Source organism: Sceloporus occidentalis, unplaced genomic scaffold (assembly GCF_023333645.1).
Source record: "Sceloporus occidentalis isolate IW3139 unplaced genomic scaffold, rSceOcc1.0.p SCAF_2, whole genome shotgun sequence".
NCBI classification, from domain to species: domain Eukaryota; kingdom Metazoa; phylum Chordata; class Lepidosauria; order Squamata; family Phrynosomatidae; genus Sceloporus; species Sceloporus occidentalis.
Genome location: NW_028316982.1, coordinates 107,777,566 through 107,799,577, shown reverse-complemented (window position 1 = coordinate 107,799,577; position 22,012 = coordinate 107,777,566). Strand labels below are relative to the sequence as shown.

The following is a 22,012-nucleotide window of genomic DNA, read 5'->3' as shown; positions in this document are numbered from 1 at the left end:
CAGGGGAGAAAGCCCAGGGCTGGACAAACGAAGGGGCAAAAATGCATTCTTCCCACATTTAGTGACACCACAGTTAGTGACACCATATAGAAGCAACGGAATGCAAACAAGGAAGAATGGATGCAATATCTGAGAAAGAGGATATGGACCTGGTACACACGGGGCAAAAGGCGCATAGCAGTGCCGGTACTAGGGTTTGGGAGTCTGCATTAACCGTACACTCCCGAACCCTATGATGTATCGGCAGTGGCCTAATGCATGTCGCTGCATGTCTGTTACATCACGAGTGCGCCAATGGCGCTCTTGTGATGTAACCTGGGCGCTGCTAAAAGACCCCGGAAGAACTGGGTTCTTTTTACTCCAGAGGGATGTTGCACGGTCTGGCGGCTGCGGCGCCCCTCCGGAGTTAAAACGGGCACCTGCAGACCACAATTTTTGGGGGGTCTGTACTGCACCATGGCAAAGAAAAGGGTCAAGAGAAAAAGTTGGATCAGAAAAACCTAAGAAAAGCAAAGGAAGGAATTGGAAAGGGGAAAAAAGCATAAAGGTGTCAAGAGTTGTGAAGAAGGGACAGCACACAAAAGAGAATGGCAGGACAGACAAGTTAGAAATCCAGAGAGAAGAAGGCAAGGCAAAGCCACGTGGAATCGGGAGAAACTGGTATGCAGTTTGGGCATGCAACCAACTTTACAATCATATTTTCAGCATATAGCACTCCCACCATTCGCTCAGGAATATAAATAACAGCACGCTATACATGTAAGTGAAGAGTTTTAACACAATTTATTTTATGCTTAAATAATCAACTAGATCATCCAGTGTTTGTGTTTTTTTCATACATATGTAATTAGAGCTATTATCAATGAATCCTGCTTTCATATGAAGATAATTAACAAATTAAAATATTTCACCAAAACCCCAAATAAAAATGCCCTTTAAAACACAGCAGCCTTAACAACCTAATATTACACTGCTAGGATGATTACAGATGATTGGCTTACTTAAAGATTCTACATCTTAGAGCCAGTACACAATACAGTAATATTTTTTACAGCGTGCTGCCAGTCTGTTAGCTAAGAAAATCTCTTCAATTCTTTTTTTTTTAAATATCCCAAACTTGTGCTTACAAGAGCACCCAACCCACTTCTAAAAGCTGCAAGCATTTTCCCCTGGTATAAAGCAAGAACAGATAGCACCCCCCTCCCCATAATGCAACTACTGTATAAGTTATGGTTTCTTTAAATTTTAGGTCATTTCCATTGAAAAAATTGGCAACAGCAACAAATATTAGATGAAGGGCTTTGTGTTTACAGGTAAAGGGCATGCTCTCCTAAGCACCGTCACTGCACGACCACCTTTCATTTTCAGTGGTGCTCGTGCCAGAGCCTCGCTGCCGGCCCCATTTAAATGAATGGGGGTGATGTAGCAGCTGTGCTTGGAGGACCGTACCCCCAGAATCTTACTTGTCATTCTGCGTTCTAGTGTTTGCAAAACTGGAAAAAGAGTTCATCAAAATAAGGTGAGACGCATGCATCAAAATATTAGTACTCTGAAGAAAAAAATTATTTTTTTCACAGAACTACAGAATTCCTCATCTTAGGAATCATTAAATTTGCAGCAGATTTTAAAGATTTTTTTAAAATCAAGCTAGCGTTTTTGCATATACAAACATTATAATTGCTAAATATACAAGAATCTGTGAAGATACACCCAGAATACCCCAGCAGGTGTAGCATTTGAGACACTGATTTCTGTTCAACGTGAATGCAATATCCCACTTGTGAGCTAAGAGGCAGTGCCTTATCAACATTTATTCTACTTTTCCTTAGAATTTATACAGTGTTATATATTTACAGTGAAATTATTGATGTTCGTTGTTTTTTTAAAAAAAATGAAACAAAAGAGTGTTTTATTACCCTGACAGTTTGGGTCCAAGAAAAATAAGGCGAACTGTTGTGGATTTTAGTATTTTTTTAGTGTCTTTCTGTGGTTTGAACCATTTTTTTTTTCAGTGTTGTTACATCCCCTCTTGCTACAGGAATTCTTTTGTTTTGCAATGGCATCACATTGCTTCAAGGAAGCTGTTCCAGTGTGGCATCTTGTTTATACACTGCACCATTCCTCCATTTGCACACTCTCCAATGCTGTGAACGAAAGTGAATTTCCATGCTCTTGTAGAACTGGTTCATGCTAAATTAAATGGTATTTTTTGTTTTGTTTTTGTTGTGTTCTTCACATAAAAACCATGCGGTTAATGTGTGGAAGCAGCAAACACACACGCACACACGCTTTTATCAGTGACTTGATAATTCCTGTTGATTTTTCTCTTCCTTGAGTTTCTCTCTAGAATACTGGCAGTAAAAGCACACACAGTCTTGTGTCAATGGAGAGAAGGATGAGGAAAGAGACAGAGAGAGAGAGAAAGGGTATAAAGATCAGAAATGTACATTTAAAAAAAACATTTGAGACTCCTGTCCTAAAGCTTGCTCAAGAATCAGCAATTACAATTTAATATCCTCACAGCAGCAGTTGGCACAGTCCAGCCTAAATGCTTGTTAGAAAGAGGTGTAAACATGGTAAATAACCTTGCCTAAAACTAGAGCAACTTTTGGTTGATTTGTTCTAATGCTAATAAAATAGCCTTTCCTCACCTGGTAGGTGCCTATCTGAGGGAATTTCAGGAACTGCATTCCAGTTTGAGATAATTTCTATCATGATTTACAGAGTTTATCTCAGCCATCATGACAACAACCTTGGAAGATTAGATGACATCTTTATTAGCCTTTATATTAGTGAGAGGGGGACAGATTAGAAGCTGACTACTATTGACCCATCTCAGCTCAGACTGGAATTACAAGGCTAGCCAGTTTCCAGCGCATACACTAACTTACAACAAAAATGAAATATATTCAGAACTAGATAAAATTATTACTATTTCAATCTGTAAGATTCAAACCAGTCATTTTAACATTAAGCAGGTTTAACATTAATTATTGAAACCAAATATTGTTTGCCATCAAACGCTCATGCCAAATAGCATTACTAGTCCAGAACTGGCTCATATGTTCAATGAAGAAAATTCCTTGGAGGAATGTGTGCTTAACTACAGCTCTCAATCACTAAGCTATACCAGCTTTCAGTGTACCACTTTTGTATCCTGTCTTCTGTCCCTGGGTTCCTATGGCGAGGGCGGTGGGTATTACAGGAGAACTGCTAAAGACAGGCATTATTAAAGTTATGACCTAGGAATATTTCTGTCTGGAAGATGTACTACAGTGGGCCCTCCATATTCACTGGGGTTAGGGGCACAGGACCCCTGTGAAAGTGGAAAAACAGCAAATAAGAGAACATCTTTTTTAAACTGAGAGAACACTTCTCTAGGAACCTCTGGGTTCTCCAGCATGACTTTTGGTGGATGTTGACCATAAAGTCACACAGAAGGACCTAGAGTTTCCAAGAGAAAACAATGTTAATCAAATCTGCAAATGTCAAAGCTGCAAATGTGGAGGGCCACTTGTACTTATCTACTGTTACAATGTGCTCAGAGTTTCTAATGGCCCTCCTCTTTTGTCTTTCTTCTAACTGCAGAAATTCAGCAGACAAAGTTTTTGTCATCACTTCTATTCTATGCCAAGAAGGGAACAGAGCCCATACAGAAGTTGCCACTCCCATTTATAACTGAATCCCAGCCACTGGAAGCAAGTCCCACTAACTAAAACAAGTAACCACTGTTTAGGACTACAGCCTTAAATGTTTATTTTCTTTCCCTAAATCCACAAGAGTTGAGTTAGGACATCCCTCCTCAACCAAGTAATCCTTCAGGTATAATGCACTTTAACCCCCACTGTCCATGGACAAAATAGCCTGTAGTCAGGTACTTGTGGAAGTTGCAGCCAATTTTGGGATTGGTTATTGGTAGAACATCTTACCGAACTTTTTTGCTAAACTGCATTTTAAAATTGTATTTATCTACTCCTTGACTGACTCCTACCTATTTTTGTCAAAATATTACCGAAGCAGTTAGGCACTGGTATGACTCTGAATGAGCTCCTACTGAACTCAGTATGGCTGTTTCTGTGTTTTACTTTCATAAAGACATATTTCCTTGCCAGGGTAACATTTCTGGAACTCGGCAGATTCTTCTAATAACCATTGTGCACAGAGAGCTTTTAGTACTGACCCAAGAGATCAGCTGTCACTGTCCACATACTGCTAAAGATATATTATCTCAGATGATTCTGATTTATCTCTAGCTACAATTTCTGTATAGGTTTACAGCAATTTAGATCTCATTGCATGTTGTTTCCATGCTGGAAATGTACAAAGCTTTCTGTTCACAGATTCAGCTTCCTTGCATGTTACATAACATACATTATTTTGAGTGGTATCTGCCATGTATATGAATGAAGTGCATACAAAGAAAAGTAAATGCAGAGATCTGATATACATCTAAAGAATGTAGATTCATTACAAACACAAACTAAGATGGATATTGCTTGATAAGACTCAATTTTTCTCAGAATATTAAGAATAGAGTGTATGTCAAACTGACCATTTGCTGTTTGGCTGTTATGAGTATGTTGTCTTCTCCATGTGCCGGACTTCCTTCTTTGTCTTCACTTTATACGCTTCTCCCTGCTTTAAAGAAAAGATATACATTCAGAAATCAGAGGCTGCTGTCAAATGTATTCCCATGAGGTCCATGTAGCTGTAATGGTTCATGTACAAAGCTGTTAACTTAGAACACATCATTTCAAAGATACACAAACCACAGCCATAGCCACTTGGGACTGAGCTGCAAAACTCAAACTTTCAAAATCACTTCCATATGGGAAAGACAGGCCTATGAAAAAGACAAGCCTACAATGAATTTTATGGGGTACTACCACAGTACTGTCAGAATATCAGTCTGAATTTCCTTAATGTTACTTAGAATTGAATTCTCTGCCCCACCTGCACCCTAAACAAGCAAATTTAGAGAGCTCTCTTACTGGGTACCTCAAGCTAGCAGACCTTTTGGGTGGTGAAATTCCACTGCACTTAAGAGGGTTCAAAACAATTCAGCTTTAAACTAAGTAGATTAGTAATGAAGGAAAGGACAGGAGATGGGGAAGGAAAGCCAGCAAAAATATTTGCTAAAGCCAAGCGCAACTGCATTCAATTCAAGATACTGACCTAATAGCACAGGGCTAGAGTTCTGCATTTTAAATTTTATTTTTAAATAGAGTTCTGCCTTTTAAAGAAGACAATCTAGAAGTGCAATAATGTTTGAGTAATGAACAAATTTGCTTGCACCTTCAGTCACCTACATCACAATTTTATTGGACATTTACAGAGAACTAAATCCTCCTGGTCTCCTGGGGAGGGAGCTATTTCCCATGCAAAATTATCTGGACTGCAATCTAAGCTGTGTTGCCAATTATGGGGAATTCCCTGATTTTTGGGTAATAAAAAGCCTTTCTGGGGAATTTTCGGGTATTTAAAATTTATAGGGAATTTCCGTGGAATTAAATCTTTCAGTTGGGGAATTAAAAGCCTTTCCATTTATAGGGAATTATTTCACTTCCTGCCCCCCAAAATGGCCAAAAATACCTTTCCTGCCCAAAAAATGGCTGACCCAGAAGTCCCCACCCCCCCAAAAATGGCGACCCAGAAGTCCTTGCCCCCTTTTGCCTTCCCATAGTGCTTTGCAGTCCCTTGACCCAAAAGTCCCTCTGCCTGACCCAGATGCCCTGGGGAATTTGGGGGCGTTTTGGGGATTTCCTTCGAGGGTGATAGGCAACACTGAATCTAAGTCACAGAAAGCTTGCTTACAGGAAATGTTTGCAAACTTAGGCCTTCCAGTTGGTGCCAGCCAGCAGACCAGACCAGACCAGAGGGGAAAGTAAGGATGGAAAAAAGCACACAGTGTACAGCTCCAGCTTCAGACGTTTGAAACTGCTGTATTAATAGTGGACTCCATTGTCAGCACTTTCTAGTAACACCAAAATAACATATAGCTGTCTTTCTGATGAGATAAAGAAAACTCCTGCCAGGATACTGTAATGGGCACAAGGCCTCATCTTTTCTCAGTTTCGATGCACATCTTGCCAAAAGCACAGGCACTCTTGCTTTGCATGGCTCCTGGTTAAACTGCAAGCCACTAGCCATTCAGCAATGATTAGTTTTTCGAAGGCCACCACATCCCTTATTTGCTACTTTGCCACCACACAATTTGGTTACCATGTCACCATGTTTTTTCTCATGTGGGATAACAACACGTCTTAATACTTTCCGGGTAACCTGCGGAACGCAATACAGGAAAAAGAAATATTGATTCATCTTCTGCCAGAATCTGAAAGGTCAAAGTTGATGTGAATAGAAATATAAATACACTAAAAATACACAGAGAGAAGAAGGAAATGGCAAAGTAGGATTACTTTTCGAGTGACGGTGTTGCCTTCTTCATCAGTAAACTGTTCTTCTGTAACAGATTCACCAGGAATGTTTTTTGCTTCCTCACCCTAAAAAACGTGTTAAGAGATTAGCCATGGTCACTCATGATCCCAGGCAGTGGCTGTTCAACATCACACCAAGCAATCAAAAAACATGCTGGGCTGGATTTGACTTGCTACAAACAGCGACTCTAAAATGTTCTCTGAAAAAAATGTATTAGACACAGTTTCTACTGTGTTGTATGACGTGAAAAGTCTTCCGGAAGTATACAGTCATAAGTCTTCTATAAGAGGGTGCAAAGTAGAAGGAAAAGTTGGCCATTCCCTCCCACCAGGTTTGCAAGCATTGTATGTGCACACATGCCATCTCTGGATTCCAACCATACTGGAGACCTAGCATGTTTAGGGGGTTAGATAAATAAATGGAGTACTGCCCACATGATTTTGATCTTCTGTCTCCAATATTGGAGCTAACCATAAGAGGATAGCGATGGTACTTATGTCAAATGGTACCTCTGTGTAGATATAGTGCCTTAATACTTTTTCTTATTTACACAATAACAGTGGCTTAGAATGAGTGCCATGACTTAAAGCAATCTCCTTTGAACCTCCAAAATCACACACATCACATCTCTTCATCAGAGCATGCTACCTTTAATGCTAGACTGCCATCTCAAATTTATCCATTCACTCATAAGTAAGTTGTGCTGTGTTCAGTATGCCTTTCTCTCAGGAAAGAGTACATAGAACTGCAGCCTCATTGTTCCATGAAAGCAGAGCTGTCTGAAATGGATAGTCTTTAGAAACTGGCACTTAAAAAGCAGATCTTGCAATTCCTGGCAGCAGAGAAAAGACTGGGGCTTCCTGCACCCTCGTCCCTATTGCACAGAACTTTTTATTTTTCATTTTGAAAATATCCTTCCAAATGTTGATTTGGAAGCTGTTGTTTAGATGATAGTGTACTGTGTATTTTTCCTCTTTTGCGAGCTACCTTGGGAATTCTCACTGGCTTATTCTGAAGGGCATGGGAAAGCAAGAGAAAGAAGCAAGCAAGCAAGCTTCCAGCCAGTTTAAGGGTTCAAAATTAGTACTTCTTGAATCACATCATTTTCATCCAAAGGGGGTTATCCGCATCACTACTACTCATGTTTTTAAAAAAACTAAACCTTATTATAATGCACATGAAAAGCTAGTACATTTGGGAGATAAAACTAGGCTAAAAGCCTTCTGCTCTAATGTGTTAGCTTTCAACATTCAGAGAGACTTTTGGGCTTAATGTGGAACAACAAATTGATTTAAAAGCAAAGAAACTACAAGAAGGGAGTTTATCTGTGAATAAAAAACAAAAAACTAAAAAGGAAAAAACCCACAAATGTGGAAAGTTTATGAGACGATGTCACAGTTAAAGTAAAATAATGTGAAGTTAAACCAAACGCAAAGCAGAGAAAACGGGCAGCTTTTTACTCTCGAAACTTCCCAGAAGTAAAAAGTTGCTGGTTTTCTCTGCTTTGCATTCAGTTTAACTTCATGTTATTTCATTTTGGGGGTCATCCAGTGTGATAAACTTTCTGCCTTTGAGGTTTTTAAAAAAATTCAAATCTAGTTTAAATCCTGTTTTTCAGCGGGATTTCCCTAGTGTGATAAACTTCAAGGTTATGACATATAGTTTACTGTGGCTCAGAGAGCTGCCCTCAGAAAGAGAAAAGCAAAAAATTCCTGCAATATCTGTGAATATTTCTGGCTCTGGATTAATTTCAAAGAACCCAACTAACTACAGCATCTTACAATGTCCCACAAAATTTCACAGAAACCAGCCTCCACTAGGTGCCTAAAAGGAGGAGATAAACTACTCTGTGCTGTCTGCATTTGGGGAGAGGTTTAAGTTATGAATGAATTGTACAAATGACTGGAAAAGCGGGAAGAAAAAAGACAGAAGAACTCTCAGCAGACTCAGACCTATAATTTGAATGTTCATGAAGCGGTCAGAATATTTCTTCTCACTTAAAACTGAATCAACCATTTTCTGGGATCTAACAAAAGCAGGGTGAAAGATCTAAATGCATCCCGGTATTACAAATAGAGCTTGTGACATCAGTATTGCAATGCTTTGCACAATGCTTAGCAAAACGTAAAACTGCACAGTTTTATTCAAATGATTATGTTCCTTCATCAGATTTCAGAAAGACAGAATAACACAGGAAACTTGATAAAACAGACCAAAACTGCAGCACTGGTATATTTAATAAATTTGAATAAAAGCAGTGCAGACAAAATCTGATGCAAATATATTCAACAAAGTATCACAGGGACAAATGGCAATATAGCGTTCCACCTCCACCCCCATTTATTTCAATCCCTGGGACATGTTCCCTGCTGAAAATACTAACATCCTCATGTAATATTTTAAAGGCAGGTTAGGTCTGGCTTCCAGCTTATCCTTTCAATGCCAGACCTTCTCTCTCTTATTGACATGGGAGTTGGCATGGGCAGGGCCCAGTATAACCCATATACTGGGGAAGTAGGTTGGAAAGTTAGAAATTGCATACTTAAGTGTTAACTTCTCCAGAGATGAAAGAAAGTAAGACAACCTAACCACTGCTGACATTTGGCATATTTGCTGTAACTAAAACCCATTCCTTTCGCATCAGAGTGTACACCAGAGTGTACATTTTGATTTGGGAATGAAAAACTGTAAGAGTCACAGCTTGGTCACTTGTGGAAGTTGTGTGTCTCTACTGAACGGAAGCAAAGTAAAGCTACCAACAGTGAGTCCATTCTATCTGTGTGCATGACACTAAGATCTTTAGATACCTCACAAATATATTTTTTGTTTCTCTTATTGCCACTGCCTGAAACTGAGTGCAGTTGTGATGCAAAAATAATAACGTAGTTATTTTTTTTTTTTAAAGATCTGCTTCATCTGCAGCTGTAGTTTCACACAATGGCTTTGAGATATCCAAATATTGCACGATGGATAGATCTTTGTACATATAGCTTTACTCTGCAAGGTAGATGGTGCAGCATCTTGCCCCTTTGCCCCTGCTGCCCAGTAGGGTTATCTGTTTCCAAAAATTCAGGGGGATATTCTAGGCATCACTGGAAGCTGATCTGGTATTCTGACTGCAAGCCAACTGGGATTTACTACTGCACTTTGCATGAGTTTAAAATACTTACTACATTAATAACCAAAATGCATTCATGCAAGGTCCCAGTATGACGCATTCAATTGTCAAATGCTAGGCAGACTTTTCTTTATAACAGCAGGTGTAAAATAACAACCAAGTAAAACCAGCATGTATGGAAAATTTCTTGTTCTAGCTACTGGGAGCTGCTCGGCGAGTTATTGCGACAAATTAAAAAGACTGTTCAAATTACTGATATTGATTAAAGAATATTATATACTTTTCTCTACATGACTAGAAACAGCGTTCCCATTCTGTACGCAAGATTATGCATATGATCATAGGCCACAAATCTGCAAGGAGACCACAGAAAAGTTTCCATCTCATTCCAAGATTGGACAGTTTCCCTGTAGTTACCTTCACGAATACCTGAAATTATGTAATCCATGTGTGTTATATTTTGATCTACAGAAATACACAAAATGGAAAATGTTTTCTGATTTTTCTTTTTACTGAAATTATTCTTAACTGCTTAAATCACTTGTCTCTAAAAAAATAGATAAGTATTACTGTGACAGTTAAGAGGTCAGGAATTCGGCAGTAAATAATTGGCATGTGTTTACACAAATGTCTCATACATGATCAGGACCTTACCTATAGATATGTATTATTGTGTTAGTTAAGAGGTCAAGAATTCTGTAGTAAATAATTGGTGTGTGTTTATACAAATGTCCCATACTTGAGTGGCTGTCCAAACCTATTGTTGCGCCTCCTGCTGAATCTGCTTCCATACCTCCAAATTTCTGTGGGGTGGTAGTATCTTCCTAAAAGGAGCATTTCCAATGCTAGAAAGGCAAACAGGAAGTGCACACTTTGTTTTAAAGGAGATTTGTACTCCTAGAAGTGCAACTCTTTTTTAAAAGAAGGTGTGCACATTTCCATGCATCTTTATTTTAAAGACAACTTTGGCTTTCTTTGATGAGTACTTCATATCCCTTCTATGGCATATTCCCACCATGAGCAACTAGAAGCTCCTCATCCATGAGTTGCATAGTTGAAAAGAGCTAAAAAGAGCAATCAAAATGTAATGTTTTTCAGTGCTGTTACTGGTCAAGCTGTAATAGTTGTAGCTAGGACATTGCTCTTGATCCTGTTTAATTTTACCATATCCATCTACATTTGTCTATATTTAGTCCACCCATTCCTAGGCAAGAAGAAACCATGCAGCACACAGTAGGATAATGAGAGACAATCCATCATGCAGTTAGGTTGTTTCTCACCACAAAATCTGAAGGGATAACTTTCGGTTATAAGTATCACACCAAATGAGGGGGTCTAATTGTGAAGAACACCGTATTAGCACTGCAGTCCAAGACCAACTCCATGCCATTGGAACCATAATCACAAGATACCTTCAGTATCAAACGTCGGCGATACACCCTTGTGGTTATTCTCTGTTCTTCATCTGAGCTTGAATCACTCTCAATCACAATGTCACTGTCACTGTCACTCTCACTAAACTCCTGATAAATGCAGTTTTTAGTACATTTTACCAGCTCATTTAAAAGACAAACATGAATCTGAGCAGGAACAGAGGGGGGAAAAAGGTTATTCCCAAAATTAGTTCATCCCCCAAAACAATACGATGAGAATGTGTGCAATCTTGCTCTCACTCAGGGTTGGCTATCATTGAATTTTTGAACCATCTGCTGCAATGACAGCAGCACTTGCCTCAAAGGTTTGGCACACCCAACATGTTGGTTTCTTGCAAGACATAGTTTATGTGCAGAGAGGAACCCTTGAGAACCTGCACAACTCCACTGCAAAACTCTTCCTCTCTGCTTACTGTTGCTGTTGGTAAACTACTTTTTGCAAATCAAATCCATTCTCAAGACTGGCTACTCCCATCCCCTTGCTCTCCTTCCAGTGTTCTAATTACATTTAACATGGGGATGTACTGTGTTAAATTATTTGTTCCTGCAATGGGGAATTAATTTTCTTCCCAGTGGCGGATGTCTGGAAACAATGTAGTTTTGGAAGAAGTCTTGCATGGGGTGGTGGTGTTCTCTGTTGGCAGGAACAATTTGCAGGCAACTGCTGGGTTTTCAGCAAAAATCCTTCCAGACCTCTAAATCTATACTCTCCCTTGTCAGGGTTGAAGATAGATAGATAGGTAGGTAGGTAGGTAGGTAGATAGATAGATAGATAGATAGACAATACAGTGGTGCCTCGGGTTACGAAAATAATTCGTTCCGCGGCCGCTTTCGTAACCCGAAAGGCTTCGTAAGCCGAAAAACCCATAGGCGCTAATGGGGAAAAGCCGCGATTTGGTGCGAAAAAGCCGAAAAAAGCACCAAAAGTTTTTTCGTAACCCGAAAAAACTTTCGTAACGCGGAACAATAATTCCCTATTTGATTTTTTCGTATCCCGAAAATTTCGTAACCTGGGTATTTCGTATCCCGAGGTACCACTGTACCTGTTTCCCTGACTATATTAGTCAATTTTTATCTTTTGGGGCATGGCGACTGTTTGAAATACTATACTAAATAATTAACAGGAAATCACCAAAATTAAAATCCCTGTCCAAAATAAATAGGACATTAATATAATGACAGAACCAGTTTTGAATGAAGCATGTGGCTCTAATTGTTGAATGGAAAACCATAGTAGATTTGGGATCTTTTTAAAATCAGGTCTGAGAAGGACTGGAAAAATGTAAGAAAATTAGTATTCTTTTTTAAAAAAGTTATCTGTAGCCCAAGTGTGGCTTTGCCTGTTCTTTGCTACTTAGGGAGGATGTGGGGTGGGGGGAGCAGGTCACCACTGCATTGTCAAGGACAAACTAATTCAGAGCCATGGCTGTGCCCCCAGTGTCACCCAGATGATAAAGAGGTTATCTAGTCTCCATTTAAACTCAAACCTTGCTCTAAAACTTAGGTCTTGGCACTGCAACCCAGGCCCCAACAATACAGTTCTCTGGATTTTAGCCCTGGGAGATATAAAAGAGGATAGTATAGGATGTAGCTACAGAATAATTATCATTCCGCATTTACCAGGATAGGTAGCATTTATACCTTTTGTTCAGAGGATGTTGCTCCCTCTTCTTCCTGGGCTTTTGGTCTCATTTTGCTGTCCTCGGAAGTATTCCAGCTTGTCTTTTTCATGCTGACAGGCACAGAGGTTTTAGGTGCATCAACTGCTGGCTTGCTAGATTCTTGCAAAGATTTCTGATGTGAGATCAATGAGAGCATTTGCTGCTCAGTTCGGAGAGCACTTTGCATTTTTGGTTTCACAGTTTCCTTGTCGCTTTGTTTTCCTAGATTGTTCACAGACTCCTGAGCAAAAGGCTTAGTCTTTACTTCCGTTGCAGATTCTGAGTAACTGCCATTGGTTTCCAGTTTTCCTGCTTCTCCTTTCAGGTATGAGGTAATAGACTCTCTACATTGGTCAGGGCTACAAAAGACAACATACACAGATAAACAAACAAGTAAATAATTAGCATCATTCAAAGTGGTTTAACAATACTTACATCCATCCTAGAGAACTTCTCTTCAGGTATGCAACTTTCATCTGCAACTGGGAGTTGTAACCAAACTACACAAATCCCACAACCCTATAGGATGAACCACAGCAGTTAAAATGATATGAAATGGCTGGAATTGTGCAGTGTGGATATCTCCCAAGTATTAGGAGTGAATAATGGCCAAATTTTCTTATGATGTTAAATTATTTAGGGTACTGAGAACAAAACCAGTTTGAGATCCTCAGAATGAAAGAATGAAAACATGCCAAGTTGAAAGTGGAGGGGAAAAAGTCCCAATTGCACATATACACTGATGGGATCCAAGCAGGCAATAACCAACCAAGAGAGAGCTTGGCAGTAGGTAACCCAATGAAAATGTCAACCCAATGTGTAGCTACTGTTTAAAAAAGGCAACTTTCATATTTCAATTAGAAAAATAATTCAAAACTGCTGAATATCATACCACCACAGTACAAACACATCTGGAATACTATGTACAGTTCTGGTCACCTCACTGGTGAGAAGGTAAGCTATAAATCACACTGTCTAAAACATATTGCTAAGCTGAAAAAGGACAACCAAAATGATCAAGTGATGGAAGAAACTCCCCTATGAAGAAAGGTCACAATGTTTGGGACTGTTTAGCTGTGGGAGGGGAAGAGATGAGTAAGGGAAGACATTAGACGAATATAAAATCATGCATGTTGTAAATAAAGTACACTAGAACATAAGGTTATCTCATGAAGTTGAATGCAGGAGATTCAGGACAGACAGAAGGAAGTACTTTTTCACACAGCACACAGTTAAACTTTGGGATTCACTGCCACTAAATACAGTCATGGCTGCTAATTTGGATAAATTATGGTATGGGTAAATTCAGGGGAAATGGTGTCATCAAAGTCAGTATGCCTTATCTATCACCATGAGTATCAGAGGCAGTATGCTTCTGTACATCAATTTCTGGAAAGCACAAGATTGAGGGTACATTTGCATTCAGGTATTGCTGGTAGCCTTCCTATAGGTAACTGATTAGCCACTGTGTGAATAGAGTATTGCACTAGATAGGCCTTTGTCTGATCTCTCTAAGGTCTTGGAGAGCAGCTAACAGATAGAGGAATAAGCACAGTGTCCTAGACTGACTAGTGGTATAGCCCTGTTATAAAATAATTGATTAGATTAGAATATTAAAAAGAGGGCAGGAGGGGTGGAAGGGATGTAGCAGCACCTTTAAAACTAACTGGTTTTTATATCTGCATGAGCTTTTGTGGGTATAAACTCACTTCTTTAGATGCAGTATACAGTGTATCAGAAGAAGTAGGTTTATATCCATGAAAGCTCATGCAAAACTAAAAACCAGTTAGTCTTAGAGGTGCTACTACATTTCTTTCCCCCCATCACCAACCTTCCTCCTTTTTATGCTGCAAGAGACTAACATGGCTACTTCTTTGATTAGAATATTATTAATGTCTTCCCAGATTCAGTGCAAGATGTTAATTTTGATATAGAGAACTCAAAACCAGCCTTCTACAAAACAAGTCCCTCCAAATGTTTCGGCCTGTAACTCCCATAATTCCTGCCTACCGGATATTTTAGCAGGGCCTGATTTGAGTTGCAGTCCAGCATCTGGAGGGATTCATACCAAGGAAGGATGCTCTAAAGGACCTGGTTTTTCAATTTCTTAGGAAGTACCTACTTTTGTATGGATGATCCCCCTCCCCTCCCAATACTGCTCAGGCAACATAGACCCACTGAGGAGAGCCTCTTCTGTGGATGTTATATTGACAGCCACAATGACCAGGCCTTTCTTGTTTCTTGGAACTTTGGAGTGCTCCTCTCTCACAAGCTCAGGAGCTATACTTGATTGGTCTCATTCCCTTGCATCCTTCAGGAAGCAGGCGAAGGTACTTTTGTGCTCCTGAGCCTTTGAAAGCTAGATTCTATGCATTTTCTCCATTTTATTTTGAGCTTATTTTTATTATGGGGTTTTGATGTTGGTTGGGTTTTCAGCATTTTAAATATCCAACCATAAATCTGCCTTGAGAGCGTCTCTGGAAAAGTATTACTGATAGATGAATATAGTTGTGATCCTTGCTTGTTTATATAAGTATAACATTTAGAAACCTTGGGTAGGGACTACCCACAAATTGAAGAAAGTTGTAATTATTCTGAGAATTAAAACATGTGGTTAATTTGAAACTGAAACTGATGTGCTTACCTGTCATCTAGCCGATCCAGCAAGTCACCACTTATTCTGCGTCCTGGCATTGGTGGTTCCACATTGATGCTGGAGGTCTCAGTCTGCCAACCTGTAATTGAAGACAGTTCCTGTTCTGCCTGCTGCACATACTTAAGAATAGACAAGACCTTTTCTTCCGTCATCTCCTCAGACTCAACTACTTCATCAAGGTGAATATCTTCAAACAGAGATTTAAGCTTTTCTTCCATCATCTCCTCATCAGTACCAGACTTTTCTCTCTCATGCTGTTCAGTTCTTACTAAGGTTGGATGAGTCTCTTCACATTGCATTTGTTTTGGTATTTCAGCATAATTACCGAGATACTGAGGATAATCAGTCAGGTCCATCTCCTCCACCTGGATTTGGCCTGTATCTTTAGATGTTCCTTCTCTAGGCACTGAGAAATCGTATTTGCCGTCTTCCAGTGAAGTGTCTTCTTCAATCACCACTGGAGGTCCTGTTGTTGTATCATCTATGTTGCCCTGTGAAGTTACTAACACATCACTCAGTCTACTGGGAGTTCTAAGGGGTGACTCTATGCTAGAGAAATCACTACAGAAATCATCTTGATGGGAATGGGTGGGTGGCACGTAGCACAACCCAGTGGGAGTTTCCAGTTCCATTTGAATCGTGGGATAACCTATGGAAGACAGTTACATTTCGACTGATTGCAATGAAGTATGGAGCGACACATATAAGCAAGCATGCAGAATGGCTGATTAATTATATAATATGTGGCAAATACATGAGATGATAACAGCAATCTATTTAGGACTGTAATGATGGCGTAAGTTCCTTAGAGGAAACAACAAATCTGAAGTTGAAAAACCTCACTAGATTAGCAGATGTACTGCTTATTACTGTTTCAAAATGAATAGCCTACTATACACACTGTTGAAAGTTTTCAGTTAACAAACATTTTAATGATTTTCTAAATCTAGAATTTTTTCTAATACCCAAATGGCTGATTCTGGTATAGATTGTTAATGAATAGATTGATGCTGGCTGGCTGTCAATACTATAGTTTTGTAGTAAAATAACATTTCTGCTCTTTTGTAGTCACTCGCAATATATATATGGTAAAGAATAAGATTATATTAACAACAGCCATATTTTCCTACAAGCCTCTTCAAAAATGTGCTTATTTCTATAGCCTGGCTTTCAAAAGATATGCTTATTTGTGAAGTATAGTCTGTAGATATTTCAATTTAGTCACTGCACTCTGAGAATGCAGTGGTTATAAAAATGGAAATGAATCTCAATGAGGACATAAAGGTTGAACATTCTCAAACACAGTAGAGGCAAAATCTAACATTAAAAGGATTTACATCGGAAGCTACAGAGTAGGGAGGATCTAGATATAAATTTCAGGAACAGTAAAACTATAAAGATGAGAGGAGTCTGATGAGTAAGGAGATTGTGGTGATCTTGGAGACTGAGGCGATCTTGGTGACATGGGTACAATCAGAAACACTGATCAAATAAAAAGAGAAAGAAAAGATAGGCAATGTAAATGAGAGAACAATAATCTTCTAGGACAGGGATGGCCAACTGGAGACCTGTGGACCTCATTCAGCCTTGAAGTGACTGAATAAGGTCTACCAAATGTTAATCAACTATTTTCCCACAGGAAATGTCAAAGACATACTGGAAACGATAAGGATGGCGGTTGACTGGATTCTTAAGAGAATTTGTTTTACTGTACATTATTTTCCTCTACCCAGCAATCAGTGACCGCACACTGCCTAAGCTCAAATGCTTTACTGTCATGAAACTCTTTTTGCATGGTAGTGCCAGCTTTGTTGTAAAACCTGACCATCTATGATAATAAATAATAATAAAGATTTTTTTCTAGCCCGCCCAATCACAAAGAATCTGGGCAGATTGGAGTTAGACTGTGTGGAAATCACTTAAAATGCCAGCAGTCCTGGCTGGAGAATAGAGTGGCTACAAGGAATTACAAAAGTTGTCCATCCCTGCACTAGTGGTTAGACTGAATACAGACACATAAAATGACACATGAATTGTAAATCATATTCCCACACATACATATTAGGTTGACCAGCTTGAGAAAGTGGAGAAAAAAGAGTTCATTATTATGTCCTGCCATCTAGAGAGTAATGTACACTAATGAATTCTTTCTGAATCAACTGAGAGAAGTTAAAAGCAGTCTGGTCTTGGTGAGGACAAGAAGCTTGAGGAAGGTTCAGAGGAGAGGAAGGACAGAAAGCAACAAAAGAGAAGCACATTCTCTTTGTAGGAAAAAACTCTTGTCTTATGATCAAACTGCACAAGCAACATTTCAAGAGGAATTTCTTAAAATGTTCACAGAACTTATTTCTGCAGCATGCTGATTCAATGATTACTATTACTGCTTGGAGATGAATTAAGCTCATATGTTCTGTACACAGCCAGAAAATCTTTGCAGAAGGCAGCAAAAGGGATATGTATTTAAACAAACAAACATAAGAAACGTTCATAAGAAAACAGAATTACAGTATCAAGTACAGCACATTTTACAAAAAGACTCCTGAATGTATGGAAAACATCCTATCAACAGATCTTAAAAATGAGAATGATTTTTTAATAAGAATTATCAGTGTAGCCCTATTCATGGGCCTTTTCAAGAATAAAAGCGGTTACCACTGAAAAGCAAAGATATATTTTCAATTATTTTTCTTGGACAGAGTGTTTTCATGTCTTATAATCCATGCTATAAGATCAAAAGACTGGTTTCTGTTACCCATCTGGAAGAAAAATATAATCAAAACAAAACAAGCTCAGTTTACCATCAACAGGATCATGGAAAATGTTATTTTCATCTGCAAAGCTCCTGGTGCCTGAAATGTTTCCATAATCAAATATTGGTCCTTCCAACAAGGTCACAATGTCAATTCGATTGATTTTTGTCAATACAGAAGTTAAGGCATCAGCTGTGGGCAAAATAACAATGTATATTAGAAAAAATATCCACATTGACCATCATAATTATTTGTATTGAATATTTTAACAAATAAAGATCTTTAAAATTAAAAAAAATATATTTTGCCAGCTGTGAATGATCTCTTTATCAAAACTCAATGTACTTCCAAGTATAAGGGTATGCTGCTGTAAAAAAGGATTAATTATTGAAATATAATGTAAGTAAAACCTTATGTGCAGTTATCATACTCTGCACTATATTATACATGCAAGTGTGGGCAGATGGCAAGACGGTGTGATTCTCAGCAGCTGCCCCACACCTATGGAGCACATTCTATAGAAAGTCTTTGACTTTCATTGAAGCAGAGCCCAGGGAAAAGATCCCAGGTTCAATCCTCTCCAAAAAAGAGAAACTAGGAGAGATTCTGTTTCAAAGTGATAGAGAATCAATGCTGGTCAATGTCAACAGTACTACAATAGTCAGACCTATGTTGTCATATGAGGAAAAATGAACCATTAGAAAAGACAATGATGCTAGGAAGGGTGAAAGACAGTAGAAAGAGAAGAAGACCACATGCCAGATGGTTAGACTCAAGCAGGAAGTCTTTGGGCCTGGGTCTGCAGGACCTGAGCAGAGAGGTTGAGGACAGGGGAGATGTTTCATCTGGAGGCTTGCCATGAGTCGATGTCGACTCAAAGCAATTAACAACAACAGCAACCGGTTTCTGCATGCATAGACTCTTGCTATGAATCCAAAAAGCACAAGCAAAGCTCAGAAGAACAGTTAAAACCTCCAAGCATCTGGTTTTGCATGGACTGGAATAGAATATCCTTCTACTTTGATTTCAGTTTTTGAGCATTTGAGGAGTTCAAGGATCTTTTGAAGGAAGATAGTCCTTGATAGCAATGGGAATTATCACTATTAACAATGGCATTCAGATACAATGAAAATACAGACGGCCATTTACAACTTGTTTCAAGTTTGTAATCCTTAAATATGAAATTGTGAGAGGCAGCTGGCAAGGCAATGGAGGGAGCTAGATTAAATTACATGGGAGGCATAATTAAATTTCTTTTGCATTAAAATGAACCAGGGCTTACTACCTCAGCTTTATCCATTTAAAAAAATAGCAAGATACACAGCCATTTCCCATCCTATGACTTCAGTAAGTGTTTTTGCATAAGCAAGAAATGCAGAAGCATCAAGGGGTGTGCGTGTGTGTGTGTGTGTGTGTGTGCAGACCACACCAGGTGACACCCTGGGGCAGGGGTACACCTGGTGGGACTTGTGTGGCTACTGGGCGAGTGAAAAAAACATTGCTTCTCTTTCTCGCTCATCAAGCAGCCATTACAGATCCCAAACGGATCCTCCAGAGGTTGCAGCACCATTGCCCCCCAGCAACGGCTTTGCCTTCCATTCAAACTCTGGCATGCTTATTGGGCAAGTAGCCACGCCAGACCCCAAAAGGTCCTCTGGAGGCCTGTTTTAATCCTGGTATGTTGAGGTCATACATGCTCATATATTACCTGATTGTCTATTCCTTGATTACACCAAATTTGATAACTTACTTCAGAACTGATTTTTTTGTGCTTGAGGTGACAATATGACGTATGCAACTTCTGTCTGTAGTCTTTAATCTGGGATAGTTAATTCATACCTATAAGTTATCACTTGAGGCTGGAGACCATTAAGGCTTGGCACTATCCCATAGGTGAACTTCACTAGTTATAGATATGAACACCTCTTTTTAAATGTTAAACTTACTTGTAGCATTTTTTCCATCTCTTGTGACCCATTTCTTTAATAACATGAAACTCTGAGCAATCAAAGAGTTTGGGTTTTCCACCCTGATTTGGTTAATTTCATCAACAGAGAAATTCAGCTCTCTTGCCAGTTCTGCAATGGGAGAAAAATAGGGAGGGAAAGGTAAGCAAATCAGTCTTACTTGAATAGCTTGTTTAGTAGTCTCACATATAAACACATAAAACTGATATAGAAGACTCAAGAGTTTGGATCATAAACTTACCTGCCCTCTTCTAATACGCTATACACAGTCCCCAAGGTAGCATGGTTTTGGGATGAGCAGAAATTGCTTCATCTTGATATCTAAGAGTTTACCTGCCCCACCTTGCAGAATTTTGGGCTGTACACTCCCTTGACCAATATTACAAATTGTTGTTCTTCTGTGCCTTTAAGTTGACTCCCACATATGGTGACCTTATCCTAACATTTTATTGGCAAGATTTCTTCAGCCTTCTTGTAAGGCTGAAAAAATATGACTTGCCCAAGCTCACCCAGTGGGTATCTATGGCAGAACACAGAGTCGAACCCTGGTCTCCCAGAATCTTAGTCTAACACTTCATTACAAAGCCTCCTAAAATATTTCACCAAAGACTCTAACCCTCAACAAGACAAAAAGTACAGTTTCCCATGTGCACTAGAATTCTGTTTTGCTACTTAGCAGCAGTAGCAGGTAGCCAGCCACTAATGACCTCACAATTGCCAGTACTTGTGACCTCACAATATCTGACAAGGCAACTGAGTAGCTTCATTTCAAAGTACCACAGCTGGAGTTCTATGAGTGCATCTGGGGTTTTTTTTTTCCTGTACCCTTTGCACTATAGACCTTACTTCCTTGTCTCTTTCCCAGATACTCCAAAGAATATGAGTAGACTGGAAGAGTTTAACATCTGTGGCAACCAACTCCAGCTGGAGAGTTAAAAATTATAGCCTCCCATGTGTGAACACAACAGCTCACTTTTCAATGTACTTTGCATCCAAACTAGAGAGCTCTGGGTCTAAATTATTGCACTGTACTCTGTTGGAAAGGCAGGTGCACATACAAAATGGTAAACCTTACTATTTACAATGGAGGTGTTTGAGATCTACATTTCAAGATAGGACACTCTAAAAGAGCAAAGTTAGGCCACAGGAAAATGCAAAAACAGTCTGTTGTTCTCCAACAGCAGGCAAATTCAGCAGCCAGTTGATGAACTTACTATAACCAGTGGCTTCACAAAGGTCTTGAGGCTCAGGAAAGGGACTGAGGACAAATGTTGTGTTATCCAGGTGACATGGGTGCATTTGACATCTCTCAGCCCCCAGATGTCCATGAGCCCAAGAAGCTTTTGGTAGCACACCTGTTTTTAAAGGGCTGGGCAGCATCACTCACTGACTCTCCCTTTGGTGGTGGCAGAATAGGTAATGGAAGAAGAGGATTAAGGTGCTGTTAATCTGCTCCCTTCTATATCTGAGGCTGATGGGGAAAGATAACAAAACTGCTTCCAAAACCTAACGTAACAAAATTGCGAGTAGCAACAAAGAAATGCACACTGGTTGGCTGCAGGTCTGGTTTTATTAGTGCTTTATTTCTTACAGCTATGTAACTTCTTGGATGATGGGCCAGGTTCCACATTCTCATCCTAACCTTTTGTACAAGGTTGTTATGAGGCTTAGCTCACTAAAGGACCACCAGCAGGCAATTGTTACAAAGAAATACGCAAAAAATTATTTTGCTATTTAAGCAGTAGCAGCGATGCACATTTTTGGAAGGACTTCTTGTACATTTCTTTCCATTTCTAAAGATACAAGCTGCCCAGAGGACTAAAATCTACTTTGCCCATACACACAGAAGGGATCAAAAGGGTTTCCTAGTTTCTATATTAAGATCACATCATAAAATCTTACCTGTCCAACTAAGTCCCAAGTGATCAGCTACTATTGCCATCCTTATATCTGTTCGTTCACATGGACTCTGTGGACCTGTGGTTTATA

General features: G+C 39.3%; 1 protein-coding gene across 5 annotated transcripts in view; it reads right to left on the bottom strand.

Moving 5' to 3' along the window:
* Window positions 1-760: 760 nt before the first annotated feature.
* Window positions 761-22,012, bottom strand: part of LOC149318843 (ankyrin-3-like) — a 287,610-nt gene continuing 266,358 nt past the window's right edge. For 3 of the 5 annotated variants that reach the window (XM_089510548.1, XM_089510550.1, XM_089510551.1), the window contains 7 exons: window positions 21,926-22,000; window positions 20,003-20,134; window positions 18,105-18,248; window positions 15,295-15,955; window positions 12,631-13,009; window positions 4,553-4,638; window positions 761-2,374 (listed from right to left, as the gene is read on the bottom strand). In XM_089510548.1, the coding sequence (XP_089366674.1) occupies window positions 4,570-4,638; window positions 12,631-13,009; window positions 15,295-15,955; window positions 18,105-18,248; window positions 20,003-20,134; window positions 21,926-22,000 (1,460 nt within the window). In that variant the 3' untranslated portion in view covers window positions 761-2,374; window positions 4,553-4,569. Of the gene's footprint in view, window positions 2,375-4,552; window positions 4,639-6,222; window positions 6,283-6,419; window positions 6,504-10,968; window positions 11,137-12,630; window positions 13,010-15,294; window positions 15,956-18,104; window positions 18,249-20,002; window positions 20,135-21,925; window positions 22,001-22,012 lie in introns of all 5 variants that reach the window. The other 2 variants (XM_089510546.1, XM_089510547.1) reach the window with 2 other exon arrangements.